Here is a 17,153-nt window from a genome sequence, read left to right on the forward strand (position 1 = left end):
TATGCCTCAGTTTGTCAAGTGAGGAAAATAATAGCATCTACTTCACTGTGTTGTGTGAGACTTGAGTGAGATAACACACATAGAACACTTAGAACTCTGCCTGGCACACGAGAAGTAGCTCTTTTATTTAATCATCATCATTAACTGGTTTTAGCATAACACACTGGTCTGGTTAAAATAAAACTCTATGTAATAATACCTTGGAAGAAGGAAAAAAGAATTTCAACTAAGGACATAGCTCCACATGTCCCAAAGCGTTTCCAAGTTGCAATTTCCAACTTATTGTGAATTGTAAATAAATGTATATTTTGGGGATTTAAAAACACACTCAACTTTTTTTTTTGGTTTTGATTTTAGTAGAATATGATTGTTATCTGCCTTCAAACTGTCACAGCTTTTTAGACTTTGAACCCTCTATCAGAAAAAAACAAACTAGTATTTATACGAGACCAGGGAGTATAGTGCCAGGTCACAGTTCCGGCTCTCCTATTTACCAAGTTGTATAAGTCTGGACAAATCACGTATCCTTTCTTATTAAAATCTCCCCTGGTCCCACCTTACTTAGGCCCTCATCGTCTCCCTCCCATCACACAGGACTCAATAGCTCTTTTGCTTCCGATGCAGGAAACAGAGGGAGCCCTCGAAAGCAACCTCATCACTCTCTTTTCCCTTTCTCCACCTGACCCATTCCGTCCTCAAGCCTATTCGGTAGGAGGGAGCAAGGCTGGTGCCCATGCTAGAGGAGGAAGGGAGGCAAAGTCACGGTGGCCCAGAGCAGGATGCCAAAGCATTAACAGGACGTTGAGGCAGTCCCTGCAAAGAGTGGTCTGGAGTGGGAATTAACAGCCCAAGCAGGGTGAGAATGGTGCACACTGCCTGCCCATGGGCAGCGTGGAGGAGTGAAGACTAGCAAGGAACAAGAGAAGCCTAGAAGCTGGTAAAGAGGGTGCCCTTGTGTGGGTGTGGTCCAGTGCCAGTGTGGAAACCAGAGTGGGGCGAGGAGTCTCCACTTAGGCAAGATGACATGAGCTAGGCAAGGCTGGTTACAAACAGCATTGATTAAGTAGGTATGTGAAGGCAACTGGGATCCTGTTTCTCATTTTCAGAAAAGGAAATACAAATATGGAAAGTCATCTAGAATTAACTCTCATGATATTGGACTCAAAGGGGAGGTACTGATATGAAATGGTTGTTCTTTATATAAATAGGCAAATCGGTATAGATATTAAAATGTGTATGTATGATGATACGTAAATATAGTTCCTGTCTCTGTCCACTCAGGTCTTAGACTAAAAATACCTAAATAGCAATGAACATATCTAATGCCAAGACACTGTATTCTAAATATAATTTTCTCTGTTAAAACTAATCAGAGCTCGTTAGAGAAATGGCTGATCCCAGGGCTGGAGCAAGACAAGGACAAGAAGAGTCTAGAATGTCCTGTTGTATCAGAAAGACACCAAGAAGGCAAAGACTATGTCAAAACGTGGGGGAGGAGGAGGTGCGAAGATGACCCTACTGGGGCCAAATTGGAGACAATTTATACCAAAATACACAGTGATAGGAAAGGACTAAATCCCACTGACTAAAATAGAAAACCATAATAGAACACATACACACACAATCAATTTAAAGTTTAGAGATAAGGAACAATATAATTATAGTCTCAAAGTACCTTCCCCCAAAACATTTATTAATTGCAATGGGAAAGGACTGATTTTACAGTGGAGAAGCTGGGCAGCTCTCGCCTTAGTCAAATGATTAAAGAGTGTATCATTAATAGCACAAATAAAAACCATGTGCTACCCGACAATAAATCACTTGAGTTATATCCCTGTCAAAGACTGACAGTTTGGAGTTCCCATTGTGGCTCAGTGGTTAACGACTCCAACTAGGAACCATGAAATTGTGGGTTCGATCCCGGGCCTTGCTCAGGGGGTTAAGGATCTGGCTTTGCCGTGAGCTGCGGTGTAGGTTGCAGATGCAGCTCAGGTCCTGCACTGCTGTGGCTGTGGTGTAGGCCGATGGCTACAGCTCCAATTAGACCCCTAGCCTGGGAACCTCCATATGCCGTGGGAGCGGCCCTGGAAATGGCAAAAAGACCAAAAACAAAAACAAAACTGACAGTTTAAACCTAATCATAGGAAGTGTCAGAAAAGTTCATACTGGAGTATTCTAGACTATAATAGGCCTGCGATCTTCAGCATAATGGTCACAAAAGTCAAGGAAAGATGAAAGAACTATTTTAGCGTGAAGGAGACTTCTAACTACACACTGTCAAGATTAACATATAAACACTATACACATAAAATAAACAAGGACATACTGTATAGCACAGGGAACTATATTAATATTTTGTAATAACCTATAAGTGAAACAAATCTTAAAAAATACACATATATGTATGCATAACTGAATCACTCTGCTGTACATCTGAAACTAAGGCAATATCGTAAATCAACTCTACTGCAATAAAACAAATTTTTTTTTTTTTTTTTTGGTCTTTTTGCCATTTCTAGGCTGCTCCTGCGGCATATGGAGGTTCCCAGGCTAGGGGTCCAATCCGGAGCTGTAGCCGCCAGCCTACACCACAGCCACAGCAACACGGGATCCGAGCCGCGTCTGCAACCTATACCACAGCTCGCGGCAACACTGGATCGTTAACCCACTGAGCAAGGCCGGGGATCGAACCCACAATCTCATGGTTCTTAGTTGGATTCGTTAACCACTGCGCCACGATGGGAACTCCAATAACGATTTTTAATCTAAAGCATGTAACACACCGAATCATCATTCCTCCCACTTCAGTGGCTTCCCACGGCAGTTGCAATGGAACCCACAGCCTATGTGTTCCCATCCTGCCTGCTCAGTCCTCAGGCCCTGGCTGCTCCCCCTTCATTCTCTACATGCTCACCACACCACATATGCTTAAGCTCAGGGAGTACGTGGAGCTAACTCTCATTTCAGAGCTTTGCACGGATGCTTCTGAGCACACATGTCCTCAACCTTGGAAGGCCCGCCCCTGCCGTCACTCAGCACTCCTCTCCGTGTCACCTCAGAAAGGTGTTCTCTTCCCTCCTGCTGTTCTCCATCACACTAGCCCGTTTCACGTTCTTCACAGCACTAATCACTTTCTGAAATTATCATGGTCTTTTACTATTTCTCCCTTTACTCTCCCTCTGTGAGACCGTATTTCCCTGGGGAAAGGGGCTTTGTCAGTCTTGGTCACTGCAGTTTCCCCACCACAAAGTGCTTAGACAGGGAGGGAACGCCTAACTCTTCCCCGATTGACAATCTGGGCCCCAATTTTCTCATCTACAAACATGGGAATAAGTTACACTCACCTTATACAGAATTATTCATTGGATAGTCTACATAAATTATTAGCATGGTGCCTGGCATACGATGGGTACTAAATAAATGCAAAATATGTTTCAGAAAGGAAAGCACCTGTTTGGGTGTGGAAACTCTGAAAATTGAATGGTGCTACAGGATTGCGGCATGTCCCCTAAATTTACTCTTCTATTGATTAGGGTTTAACAGAAAAAGCTTACTCTCCAAAGCCTAGAAATATAATAGATCAAAATTCACTTAGTGATATGGGAGTTCCCATTGTGGCTCAGTGATAACAAGCCTGATTAGGATCCAAGCGCACATGGTTCGACCCCTGGGCTTGCTCAGTGGGTTAAGGATCTGGTGCTGCCGTGCACTGTGGTATAGGTCACTGGCACAGCTCACATCCCATGTCGCTGTGGCTGTGGTGTAGGCCAGCAGCTGTAACTCCAATTTGACCACTAGCCTGGGAAATTCCATATGCCTTGGGTGCAGCCCTAAAAGACCAAAAAAAAAAAAAAAAAAAAAAAAAGTGATATGGCACTGTACTAAAAGAAAAACTACCAGTTCTGCTCTTTGCAGAAATATAATATTTTGTTTTTAGAAGTACTATTTAAATGATTCATGCTTTAAATAATGTTTTATGATATGTCATTACATATTCGCCAATATATTATTCTTTTACATTTTCTTCTAGCTTACCAAAACTTTTACTGACACAAGCTCTAGATTTATAAACATTAATGCATCTTCAAAAAAAGTTTCTTCAAAGAAAGCATTATTTCTGCATGTTCGTGGATAAAGAATACTTAATGTCTGATTAAGGTCACAAGCTAAGGCAAAGTGAATCAAAGTCCTCTCCAGGCTTCAGACTCCCAGTGTGTTCCTGTTCTAGGCATAATCAAATATTTATTGAGTGCCCAGGCAGGGCCAGGAGCCAAAGAGATATGGAAGACAGACCCTTAGGAAACATTTCTTATTAACAAAAAGTCTAAATTAAAAGGAAATTGAATCTATTTTGAGTTCCTATATGGGACAGCTGTGTAAAATATTCCATCTACGGTAGGCAGAACTCCACAAACCGAACCACAAATCCGCAAGGACACTATAAGTAGAATTTCTTAAATCCTGAGAAGAAATGACTGGAATTTTAAACCACTCCTCTTACTTATCCATCTGTTACTTTTTCTGTTGCAGTTAAGACAGTGGGGGGAAAAATGTTCCTAGAGAAAACACAGCACTTAGAATCTTTCTTTAGAAAATCACTTCCAACAATGCCACTTCTCTTTTTCTACAGTTTTCATTGTCTTTTACCACCTTTCACTGTCACCCACCACAAATGTACACAAAGCCTTCTTATTCATCGAGACTGTAAGTTTCTGTGTTTTTTTTTTTTTTTCTTTCTTTTCAAATCAGTAAGCCTTACTATTTAATAACTTCCTTGAGCAAATTCCATGGGCAAAAATTCTGGACATAGTACACGTTTTTCACCTCATCCTCAGACATCTCCCGATTCATTTTCTGGTTAACAGTTCATATGAATCAGAGAGTGCCCAAGTTTGTAGTCACAACAGAGATGCTGGTGTTGGTGGATTCCCAAAGAAATAACCCCAAATGCATTTTTTTTGGTCAAAAAATATTATAAATTAGATGTTGATCTTCAAAATTATTTGGAATAATCTACCCCTAGAGTCCCTATTTTTTAGTGTTTCTTATTTGTTCCATAATAGATTGAAGATGGCTTCCAAAATTAAGACTCTGCAACTAGTTTAAATGTAGTAAGGAAACTCATTGGCACAAAAGGAAAGTAAGAGTAAGAGAAAAAGAAGGTAAAGCCAGGGCTGAGTTGGACACAGAGAAGACATAATTGCTAGATATAACTAGATCAGAATTGGGGCCCTCACAGTCTAGAAACTCATGTAAAAAGTGAGATAAAGAGTGGGGTAGGAACAGGTATAAAACCCAAGATGTGTAGATGCTGCAAACAAGCTAATGGCTCAGGAGAAGTTAAATCCTACTGCTGGTGCTGGGACATAAATGAAACTTTTCTCAGGAGTCCTCCTAAAGGAAAAGGAGAATTAGTCCCTCCTTTACATTCATCATAGAGGGATTTCTGGTTCTTCTTCTTCAAGAACCATACAGATCAGTTGTACAATACCAGGTATTGTTTAGGTAAAACAATTGTTTGGAGTCCCAAACACAACCTTTTAATAGTCAGTCTATATTCATATACATCTTAAATTATTTAATTGCCTAGAGCAACCAACTGGGGCAAGGTCACTATTCAACTCAAGATACTTGCTGCCTCTTTTCTAAACACAACAAAACAAAAACAATTGGAAGGTCTAGCAAGCAGGAAACTGTTACCACTTTCCAAACTTTGATCTAGAAGAATGAGACACCCAAAGTATACTTCAAGTACAAAATATTTACACTGTAACACTGATTAGGTGCTGGCTAAGAGTTTTCATAGGCTGATTTAACAATACTCTAAGGAAGATATTACTCACAATTTTCACCCTGGAGGAAACTAAAGCAAGTTAAGTAACCTTCCCCAAACTACAAGGCACATGATCCTGTGGCTGAAATCACATGCCCACTCTGTAGTCGAGTTTAAGACTTCTTATTAAATGCTCTTCAGAGACTGCTCTACTTGCAATGCCAGGGGCATAAGATAAATGACAGAGGGTAAAATAACATGGTAAAATTCCAAATAGAGAGCCCAGGCTCAACAGGCTCTTATTCATAGGGTAGACATGATTTTTTTCTTTTGCTATTTAATCAAATACTCATTATTATCTTTTACAATTTTATATAAATAGCAGCACATGGATAATTTTTACCACCCATTTCAACCAATGATGCCTTGAATGAGAGGCTTGCCAGGGAAGGTACAGAGGGAGATGGATTCTAGGGACTGCCTGGTGCTTTGCTCTGGGTCGAGGGCCTTCTTGACTATAGCATCACTCATTCATCCAGACTCCCAGTGTGCCGTGTGTGTGTGACTCCAATACACTGCTACACTGCGTATGTCAGGCAAACATTAAACGGCTGTTTACCCAGAACCCATTGCTCACCCCCTTCTTACTACATGAGAGAGCCTCAGCTTTTTCAAGGTATCTGCATCAGCGGACAGCCTGTGGCTGGTCCAAGTCAATTCTGTTGGTCACATTCCCACTCCGAGTAACTGGTTTGATCATGGACTTTTCATGACTCTGGCCAATGAGATGTTAGGTAAGATCTGCTGGATGCCTTCTAGGATAAATGGATAAAAGGGAACATAAAGAAGAAAGCTCTTTTTCCTTCCACTGGAGAGCATCATGTCCTTCTCTGAGTATGTGTATATGTATACGAGTGTATCTTTGTGTACATGAGATGCACGCGTAGATACAGACAAAAAAGCAGCAGAGAGAGAAAAATAGATATTAGAAAATGAGGACCAGAGAAAGGCCTCATTTGTTAAAAAGTCAGGGGAGTGGACAACAAATATCTGAGAAAAGGTAGAGCCAACCTCGCCACCCCCCCCCCCAAAAAAAAAGGCTGTATCAGTGTTAGCATTTCTGTAAAGCTTAAAGAGCAGGCAGTCTTGCTCCGCACAGCATTTAGTACACTATCAAGATCATCTGAAGATTAATAACCACAATTTGAGGATGAGAGTAAAATACTGGTTCAAAAATAGCAGCTCATACAGAGCAAGGACCAGTTTAAATAAATTTGGTTATCTGCTGGTAGCTTCCGAATGTGGCTGTATGCAAATGCAGACTATAACGATCTTATGAAAATGCATTTTTTTCTTTTTGCTCACATAAATACACTGCTAAACAGCTATGGCATTATATCTACATCCAACTCTCAGATTCCATGCACATATTGCTAAATGTCAGATGTATTCATATTCATTTATATTTGAATGCTGCTTTGAGTGGCAAACTATAAATCATCCATTCAAAAATAAAAATAAAAATAAGATGGATATGCAGCATTATTTAGCACCACAGATGAACCTTATTTATCTTAAACAGTGAAGTGAATAAGCATTTTCACACAGAAGCTCTGACTCTGAAAACGTATAACTAAACTGCAAAAACCACAAGTTCCTCCAAATATCTGAATTTTCCTCATAATCTCAATCATTGTTATACCTTCATCTCCACAGCAGAAATTTTGTTACTCTGAATATCTATTTCACTGAACATCTTCTTTATCAGAGCATATAACTCTCAATCTTTCTTAAAATATGTTATTGTCTACACTCAATTATTTTGTATCAAGCTGTTTTATAAATGTCTCACAAAATGGAGAAGTGGTTAAGAATGCTGAATGACCCAAATAAATGTTTATTTCATCTTACTGGTCCAACTGTCTACCAACAGCCAAAGCTGTACAAGTTTTCTTTCTTTCTCCTTACTAGTCTTTCCTTAACTTTTTTTTTTTTTTTTTTTTTTTTTGCTTTTTTAGGGCCACACTTGTAGCATTTAGAAGTTCCCAGGGCAGGGTAGGGATCGAATCAGAGCTGCAGCTACACCACAGCCGACACCACAGCCACAGCAATGCCGGATCCGAGCCCGTGCCACAGCTCATAGCAATGCTGGATCCTTAACCCACTGAGAGAGGCCAGGAATCTAACCTGCATCCTCATGGACACTAGTCAGGCTCGTTACCGCTGAGCCACAAGGGGAACTTCCTCCTTCTCTAATGTTTAATGTTAGCATATGAACCTTTAAATAAGGTTACCATCAGGGACCTTTTTTGTTCTCATCCTTTAGACTGCAACAAATGCCATGGCTTTAATGACTATGCACTAATAACTCCCAAATATATATCTTCAGCTGGATCCATCCCCTGACTTCTGGATTTTTTTTTTTTTTTTTTTTAAGGATTTCTATATGCAACTCCCTACTCAACATCTCACTTGAGTATCTGATAGGCACATCAACCTTATACAACCAGATCTAATTTCTTCATCTTTCTCACTAAAGCTGTTCTTCCCAAAGTCTTGGCTAAGTCAGTGCCAACTCTTAACTTCTGCTTGCTCAGTCCAAAAACCTCAAGATAGTTCTTGTCCAGTGACAATTTCATAGTCCACTAAATAGCAACCAACTCTGTCTTCAAAATATCCTCAGAATCTGATCACTTCACACCACGTCCACCGGGACTGTAAGAGCTGGTCTCCAGCTCTGGCCTTCTCGCATCTCATGCACATCCATAAACACATTAGCTTTTGTCTTTCCCAAGCACGGTAATTGCTTTAGAACAGGTCTGATCAGGTCGCTCCTCTGTTCCAATGCTTCTTCCTGTCCCGTTGAGACCAAGTCTTACAAGACCCTTCGCGAACAGATCCCTGGGTACCTCTTCAACCTCATTTCCCACGACTCTTCTGCTTGCGCATTCTCATTCCGGTCCAGCAACTGTGGTCTCTATGCTTTGCATGAAACACGCAGGCGTACTTCCACTTTGCACTGCATAAAATGGTCTTTTCCCAGGTATTCACGTGCTTCCAGAACTTACCTTTTTCAGGTTTTACACAATCACCTTCTTCTTAAGATCTTTCCTGTGTTCTTATTTATTTTTTCTCTTTTGGATGCCCCAGGGCATATGGAGTTCCCAGATCCAAGCCATAGCTGTGACCTATGCCACAGCTGGAGCAATGCCGGATCCTTAACCCACTGTGCTAGGCTGGGGATCGAACCTGTGTCCCAGTTCTGCAGAGATGCCTTCGGTCCCACTGTGCTACAGCAGGAACTCCAAGGGCCTGTTTTCTTGACCACTGTTTCCCTAGTGTTTGGAATAGCATCTTGTATATGTGAGGTACCCAACAACACTTGCTGAAAGGCTTTTGTTGAATACTTCTCCCTTAAACGTCATCTTATCGTGACGGAAAGTTGCACATCTCCCATTTTCATTCTTCCTTCTCTCTGCCATGGTACAGGTTATAGAGCCACAGTCTGCCTTCCTTACAAGCTAGGCATGTCAAGGGTCACTAACCACTTGCAATAAGGCCTGCCCTCATTCTCTAAGTGCTTCAGATTCTATCTTCCACCTACATCTCTCTCAAATTTCTCTTCTCTGCAATCCACTACCACCTCTTCAGTTCAGGCTCTGGCTGATCCACACAGCCCCAAGGATAAAGCCCACATTCCTAATCCTGACAAATAACAAGGCTCCCTTCCCATCTGACCGCAGCCCACATCAAAGTCCACATCTCTCATCTCCCCAGCACCCTGCTCGCTAGACAATGGGAGCTCCTCAGGGTAGCAGAGTTTTTTGTTTTTGTTTTTTTGTTTTTCCTAAGGACCAATTCTAAAAGAGCTGTACACTATAGCACAGTTTTTTTGAGCTTTCCTTTTCATAGTATCCACTCACTGGGTCTTCAAGGAGCAATTTCTGACTCATTTTACAGGACCCATCTCAAATATTACTTCTGTAAAGACATCAAAGTAACAATAGCTAACGAACCCTGAGTGTTTTCTATGATCCAAATAATTCACCTGCATTGTAGCATTTGATCCTTGAACAAGCCTATTAGAAAGGTAGTAATAATTTCCCCAAATTATACATGATAAAATAAGGCTTTAAAAAGATAGGAAATGTGGCTTAAGACATAATAAGCAGATAAGCCAGGATTTGATCCTAGGTCTATCTAATTCCAAAGCCTAAATGACAAGACTCTAATTGAAGAGCTGAACTGAACTTCAAATGAGTTTTCTGAATTTAGATCACTTCAAAACCATTACTTTTATTATTTTGTTTTGTGAGATAAGATTTACAAACTACATGCTCTAAGAAGGAGCCACTTTATAACTACTCAGGCAGTAAAAAAAAGAATTCATTATAAAACATTATTTTAGTTTGCAACAAAACATCATTTTTGTGGGCATATTTGTGTGATGAGGAAAAGTAACAATAATGCCAATTTATAGCAGATACAAGGTTACAGGCAAGGTGAAAGGCAAGAGCTTCCTGTTTGTATGCCGCATAGCCCACATAAAGATTATCTAGTATGTCTCATACAACCTCTGGAATGTTACATCACATCACTGCTCTATCTCTGCCCAATAATTATAACTCTCTCTTAGTCTTTGCCCTTCTAGGTAGAGCTTCGTTTCACAAACCTTTTCATTATGAGCTGCTTTGCCGGGTTTGCATATAGCGTCCCCACCCAAAGGTGACTTTGATGGAGCCTCTGAAGGCGGCTCCAGCAGGTCTCCATAGAAATGGCCCCAGGGTTGTTTCCAAAGTGGCCCTGCTTGAGTTGCCATGGTAAACAACCAGGCTAGATTGCTCTATTCAGTTCTCTGCCAGGGTCGCCATGGTGACTGCAAAGGAGGGCTTCTTAGAAGGACCTTACAAGGGTGTGTTTCCATGGTGACCCTATCCTGCATATTTCTAAGCAACTTCCCTTCCTTTGGTTGTACTGTGACCAATCTTAGCAGGTTCATTCTGAGAGTAACCTGGAAGGTTTCTCCCAAAGATATCACCATAACACACAGGGATCTGGAAGTGAGGTCCGTAAACAAATAAATTGCTTGAAAATGGAAATGGTGCCATTCACAAATCATTAAATTAGTCCCTGATTTGAGGAAGGATCTGCTTTTTGATGGGTAACAAAAAGATACTTGTAATGTCTCTATTAAATGCCTGTTTCAAATGTTAATAATAAAAATGATCTTACAGAATATAACATAGTTAATGAAAGTCTCAGGTTTTCAAATCTTACAACATAGCAGCTAACTAGGTAAATACTTTTATAGTGGACATGTCACATACACACAAAATGAAATCATAAATACAGATGGATCATCAGGTTATAATGAGATGGCAAGGAAATTTTTATAAAGCAAAAGACAAAATATTTGCAAGTCAAATGAAAAGAAAAAATGTGCTTTAGTTGAGTTGGGAAAGCCTAGCCATATTTGGGCCCAAGCTATTTTTTCCCGTGTTTTTGTGGTTGGAACAATCCCAACTACTCTTCTTTTCAATTTAAAATACGAATATAAGCCATTCTGAACAGATGCTTGCTTTTTAAGCCATTTTACTATTCTCCTTAAACTTTAAGATACTGTACTTTTTCTAGTATTTGGTCAAGGGCAAAATTTTATCTAATCACAAATTTTAGTATCTTTAAAAATTATTGAACAAATTAAAAAACTCTATAGTTCCAAAGTTACTATTACAATTTTTGTACATGTGCTTACCCACTTTTGTTCTTTGCAACTGACTCTTTAAAATTATGCATACACTCTTTATTGTATTGGGAAGGTTAATCTTGGATTTCCTATTTTTTTGCCTCATTCTGAGGTAAAAGCGAAGGTGATTTTCTCCTTTAGCCTTAATTCCATTTATTCTATGCTTTCTGTTGGTCCCTCTCACAGATCCCATCCTCCCAACTCTGTCCATAGGAGTTCACCATTCCCCACCCACATTCCATTCGGGAAAATAAATCTGAGTTTGAAAAGTAAACATAGTTAAGAAACATATGGGTAATTCATAATCACTGAAATCTCCATGTTTTATAGATAGTCTGATTTTGCAGAGATTTATTGTTTCAAGCCTTCAATGTGTTTTTTTCTTTCTTTTTTGGTCTTTTTGCCATTTCTAGGCTGCTCCTGCGGCATATGGAAGTTCCCAGGCTAGGGGTCCAATCCGGAGCTGTAGCCACCAGCCTACACCACAGCCACAGCAACACAGGATCTGAGCTGTGTCTGCAATCTACACCACAGCTCACGGCAACACTGAATCCTTAACCCACTGAGTAAGGCCAGGGATTGAACCCCCCACCTCATGGTTCCTAGTCGGATTTGTTAACCACTGAGCCACGAAGGGAACTCCTTCAAGCCTTCAATGTGTTTTTATGAATCAGGGCAATCACTGCAATTTTCACTCATTCACAAGATTTACTGAGTGACTACCACATACCAGACACTGTTCTCTGGGCTGAGGACACTTCAGAAAACAACGAAAAAAATTCCTGTTCTCTGAGAGTGTTTGGAGTAGGGATGGGGAGTGAGAGAAAGAAAGATAAGAAAGAAAATCAGAAGTAAAATCATATTTTGTTTTAGAAAATTATACAAACTAGAGAGAAAATTAAACCAGGGAGAAAGGAGGTGAGTCCCAAGCCCAGGTGGGCTGGGGGATGGGGGCTATGGAGTAACAGGGTGGGGATTTCAAAGACTTCCCCATTCACCTGACAAAAGTGTGCTCAATACTAATCTAAATCCTTAAATTAAAAAAAAAAAAAAAAAGGGAAAGTCTCTTTCACAGAGAACACAGTAAAAGTTAGCAAAGCACTGAGCAATCTTCCCCACATTTATACTTGCAAGAGAGGCAGCACGTTCTGAGGGAGACGAGTGATGCCACCATCTCCCATTCTACTTCTGTTTCCAGAACTATGTTAACTTGGGCAAGTTACTCCACCTTTCAAACCTCTTCCTCAATTTAAAAATGAGAATAATAATTGTGATCTGACAGCATTCCTTTGAAAATACACAAAGACGATAAAATATAAGTACTAACCTATCGTGGGTGAAAATATAACAGCCGGAAATTACTCAGAAAAAAAAAGGGGGGGGGGGAGAAAAAGAAGATGAAAAAAATTAGGCAAGGAATTCCTGTTGTGGCTCAGTGGGTTAAGAACCCGAGATAGTGTCTCTAAGGATGTGGGTTCAATCCCTGGCCTCGCTCAGTGGGTTAAGGATCCTTCACTGCCTGCATAGGTCACTGATGTGGCTTGGATTCAGTGTTGTTACAGCTGTGCAATAGGTTGGCAGATGCAGCTCTGATCTGACCCCTAGCCTGGGAACTTCCACATGCCACAGGTGTGGCTGTAAAAAAAAAAGAAGGGAAAAAAAAAAAAAAAACCTAGGCAAAGTGCTGGAGATAAATGAATCCCAGTGACGGGCATGTGAGTTCTTACATTATTAAACCTTTTTTAATGTTTGAAAATTTCTATAAAGTATTACTTTTATGAATGGATTAAGCCTGAAAACAAAGATACTTTCTTTGTAAAGAATTTTATAGTAACGAGGAAAAAATGCATAAAAACACCAATTTAGCAAAAAGTAGATTTATCGACTGAGTACTTACTTTTTCAAACAATGTCAGTACTTTTTTCCATACCTTCTTTGAACACTCTAATTTTTTAAAAAACATTAACGTCATACTTAGCTCATTGTAAGAGAAAATATAAGACAGAAAATCAGAAAAGCATCTTTAGCTTATAAACTCTGGACTCAGTGTATAATAGACTTTTGGAAGAAAATTTAATGTCATTTGCTGAATGGTTAAAAACAAGCATGTAATAGAGCTTTACATTGCTAGTAAAAATTTTATACAGTGAATTCTATGTAATTACATCAAGAAATTTAAAGCTTACCAGATCGGTATCTGCCTTTTTAGAGGTCAAAGCTTCAACTTTGGAATCCAGTTCCGCTTGTATTTGGTCTCTTCTTTTCATAACACCCTTGATTTTAAAATACATGGATGAAATGGGTTATACTTAGTTTTAAGAATCTTTGTAGAGCATTTAACACTCCATTCACATCAATGAACAGATGCTCTAGACAGAAAATCAATAATGCAACAGAGATCCTAAATAACAATAGAAGGTTTAGACTTAACTGAAATTTTCAGGACATTACATCCAAAAAAATCAGAACATACATTTTTTTCAAGGGCACATGGAACATTCTCAAGGATTGACCACATACTGGGCACAAAATTACCTCAATAAATTTAACAATGGCATGAAACTAGAAATCAACCACAGGAAAAGAAATGAGAAAAAATGAACTACATGGAGACTAAACAACATGCTATTAAAAAAAAACCCAATGGGTCAATGATGAAGTCAAAAGGGAAATGAAAAAATACATCGAGACAAAGGATAATGAAAACACAACCATTCAAAATCTACGTGAATGCTGCAAAAGCAGTGTTTAGAGGGAAGCTGATAGCAATACAGCCCTTCCTCAGAAAAGAAGAAAAATCTCAAATCAACAACTTAACCTACCACCTAAAAGAACTGGAAAAAGAACAAACAAAACCCAAAGTCAGCAGAAGGAAGGAAATTATAAAGATCAGAGAGGAAATCATTAAAAGAGAGTGTTTCGAAAAATCAATAAAACCAAGAGCTGGTTCTTTGAAAGGGTAACCAAAATTGACAAACCTCTGGCCAGGCTCACCAAGAAGAGGAGAGAGAGAAAGAACTCAAGGAAACAAAATAAGAAATGAAAAAGGAGAAATCTCAATGGATACTGCAGAAATACAAAAAACCATAAGGGATACTATGAACAATTATATGCCAACAAATTTGACAATCTAGAAGAAATGGACAACTTTCTACAGATATACGGCCCACCCACACTGAATAAAGAATAGATCAACTGAACAGAACGATCATTAGAAATGAAATTGAAGATGTCATAAAAATACTCCCTACAAATCAAAGTCCAGGACCAGATGGCTTCACAAAGGAATTCTACCAAACATACAAAGAGGAACTTATACCCATCCTCCTTAAACTTTTCCAAAAGTTTGAAGAAAAAGGAACACTCCCAAAGACATTCTATGAAGCCATCATCACCCTAATACCAAAATCACACAAAGATACTACCAAAAAAGAAAATTATAGGGCAGTATCTTTGATGAATATAAATGCAAAAATTCTCAACAAAATTTTAGCCAACTGAATACAACAACATATAAAAAAGATTATACAACAAGACCAAGTGGGTTCCATGCTAGGTTCACAAGGATGGTTCAACATATGCAAATCAATCAATGTTATACACATTAATAAAAGTCAAAAACCACATGACCATCTCAATAGATGCAGAAAAAGCATTTGACAAAGTCCAACACCCATTCATGATAAAAACTCTGTTACCAAAGTGGTATAGAGGGAACATACCTTAACATAATAAAAGCCATTTATAACAGACCCATAGCAAATATAATACACAATGGAGAAAAACTGAAAGCCTTTCCACTAAAATCTGGAACAAGACAAGGACCCCCACTCTCACCATTTTTATTCAACATAAAAGTCCTAGCCACGGCAATCAGACAAACAAAGAGAAGGTATCCAAATTGGATGAGAAAAGGTAAAATTGTCACTCTATGCAGATGACATAATACTATATATAGAAAACCCTAAGGGGTTCACACAAAAACTATTTGAACTGATCAACGAATTCAGCAAAATAGCAGGATACAAGATTAACATTCAGAAATCGGTGTCATTTCTGTATACTAACAATGGAATATTAGAAAAGGAACATAAAAATACAATACCTTTTTAAAAAAATCACACCCGAGAAAATTAAATACCTGGAAATAAACCTGACCAAGGAGGTGAAATACTTATATGCTGAGAACTATAAAACATTAATCAAGGCAATTAAAGAGGATTCAAAGAAATGGAAAGACAGTCCATGCCCCTGAGTTGGAAAAACTAATATTGCAAAAATGGCTATACTACTCAAAGCAATCTACAGATTCAATGCAATCCCTATCAAATTACCCATGCCATTTTTCACAAAACTAGAATAAAAAATCCAAAAATTTATATGAAACAATAAAAGACCCAGAATCACCAAGGCAATCCTGAGAAACAAAAACCAAGCAGGAGGCATAACTGTCCCAGACCTCAGGCAATATTACAAAGCCACAGTCATCAAGACAGTGTGGTACTGGTACCAAAACAGACATACAGACCAATGCAACAGTATAGAGAACCCAGAAATAAACCCAGGCACCTATGGTCAATTAATCTTTGACAAAGGAGGCAAGAACATAAAATGGGAAAAAGACTTTTCAGTAAGTGGTGCTGGGAAAACTGGATCACACCCTCACACCACGCACAAAAATAAACTCAAAATGGCTTAAAGACTGAAACATAAGACCAGACACCATCAAACTCCTAGAAAAGAACATAGGCAAAACATTCTCTGACATCAACCTTACAAATGTTTTCTTAGGTCAGTCTCACAAGGCAGCAGAAATGAAAGGAAAAATAAACCAATGGGACCTAATCAAACTGACAAACTTTTGCACAGCAAAGGACAAAGGAAACCATAAAAAAAAAAAAAAACCAACGTACAGAATGGGAGAAAATAGTTTCAAACAATGCAACAGACAAGGGCTTAATCTCTAAAATATACAAACAACTTATACAACTCAACAGCAAGAAAACCAACAACCCAATTGAAAAATTGGCAAAAGACCTGAATAGACATTTCTCCAAGAAGATGGACAGATGGCCAACGAGCACATGAAAAAATGATCATCACTGATTATTACAGAAATGCACATCAAAACTACTATGAGGCACCACCTCTCACCTGTCAAAATGGTTACAGGTGAGTCACCATTAACAAGTCAAAAATAACACGTTGGAGAGGGTGTGGAGAAAAGGGAACCCTCCTACACTGTTGGTGGGAATGTAAATTGGTAGAACTACTATGGAAAACAGTGTGGAGATATCTCAAAAAAGCAAATATAGAACTATCATATGATCCAGCAATCCCACTCCTGGGTGTATATCCAGACAAAACTTCCCTTGAAAAAGATACATGCACCTGTATGTTCACTGCAGCACTATTCACAATAGTGAAGACATGGAAACTACTTAAGTGTCCATCAACAGATGAATGGATTAAGAAGATGTGGTATATATACACAATGGAATACTACCCAGCCATAAAAAAGAACAGAATAATGCCATTTGCAGCAACATGGGTGGAACTAGAGACACTCACACTACGTGAAATAAGTCAGAAAGACAAATACCATATGATATCACTTATATCTGGAATCTAGTA

General features: G+C 39.1%; 1 protein-coding gene across 12 annotated transcripts in view; it reads right to left on the minus strand.

Moving 5' to 3' along the window:
• The window catches only part of SNX7 (sorting nexin 7), a 217,522-nt gene that overhangs the window by 155,526 nt on the left and 44,843 nt on the right, over positions 1-17,153 (minus strand). For 11 of the 12 annotated variants that reach the window (XM_013997355.2, XM_021090764.1, XM_021090763.1 and 8 more), the window contains exon 7: positions 13,706-13,792. The exons of the other annotated variant lie outside the window; for it this stretch is intronic. In XM_013997355.2, coding sequence (XP_013852809.2) covers positions 13,706-13,792 — 87 coding nt within the window. The remainder of the gene's footprint in view (positions 1-13,705; positions 13,793-17,153) is intronic. 12 annotated transcript variants of the gene reach the window in all.

Source organism: Sus scrofa, chromosome 4 (assembly GCF_000003025.6).
Source record: "Sus scrofa isolate TJ Tabasco breed Duroc chromosome 4, Sscrofa11.1, whole genome shotgun sequence".
NCBI classification, from domain to species: domain Eukaryota; kingdom Metazoa; phylum Chordata; class Mammalia; order Artiodactyla; family Suidae; genus Sus; species Sus scrofa.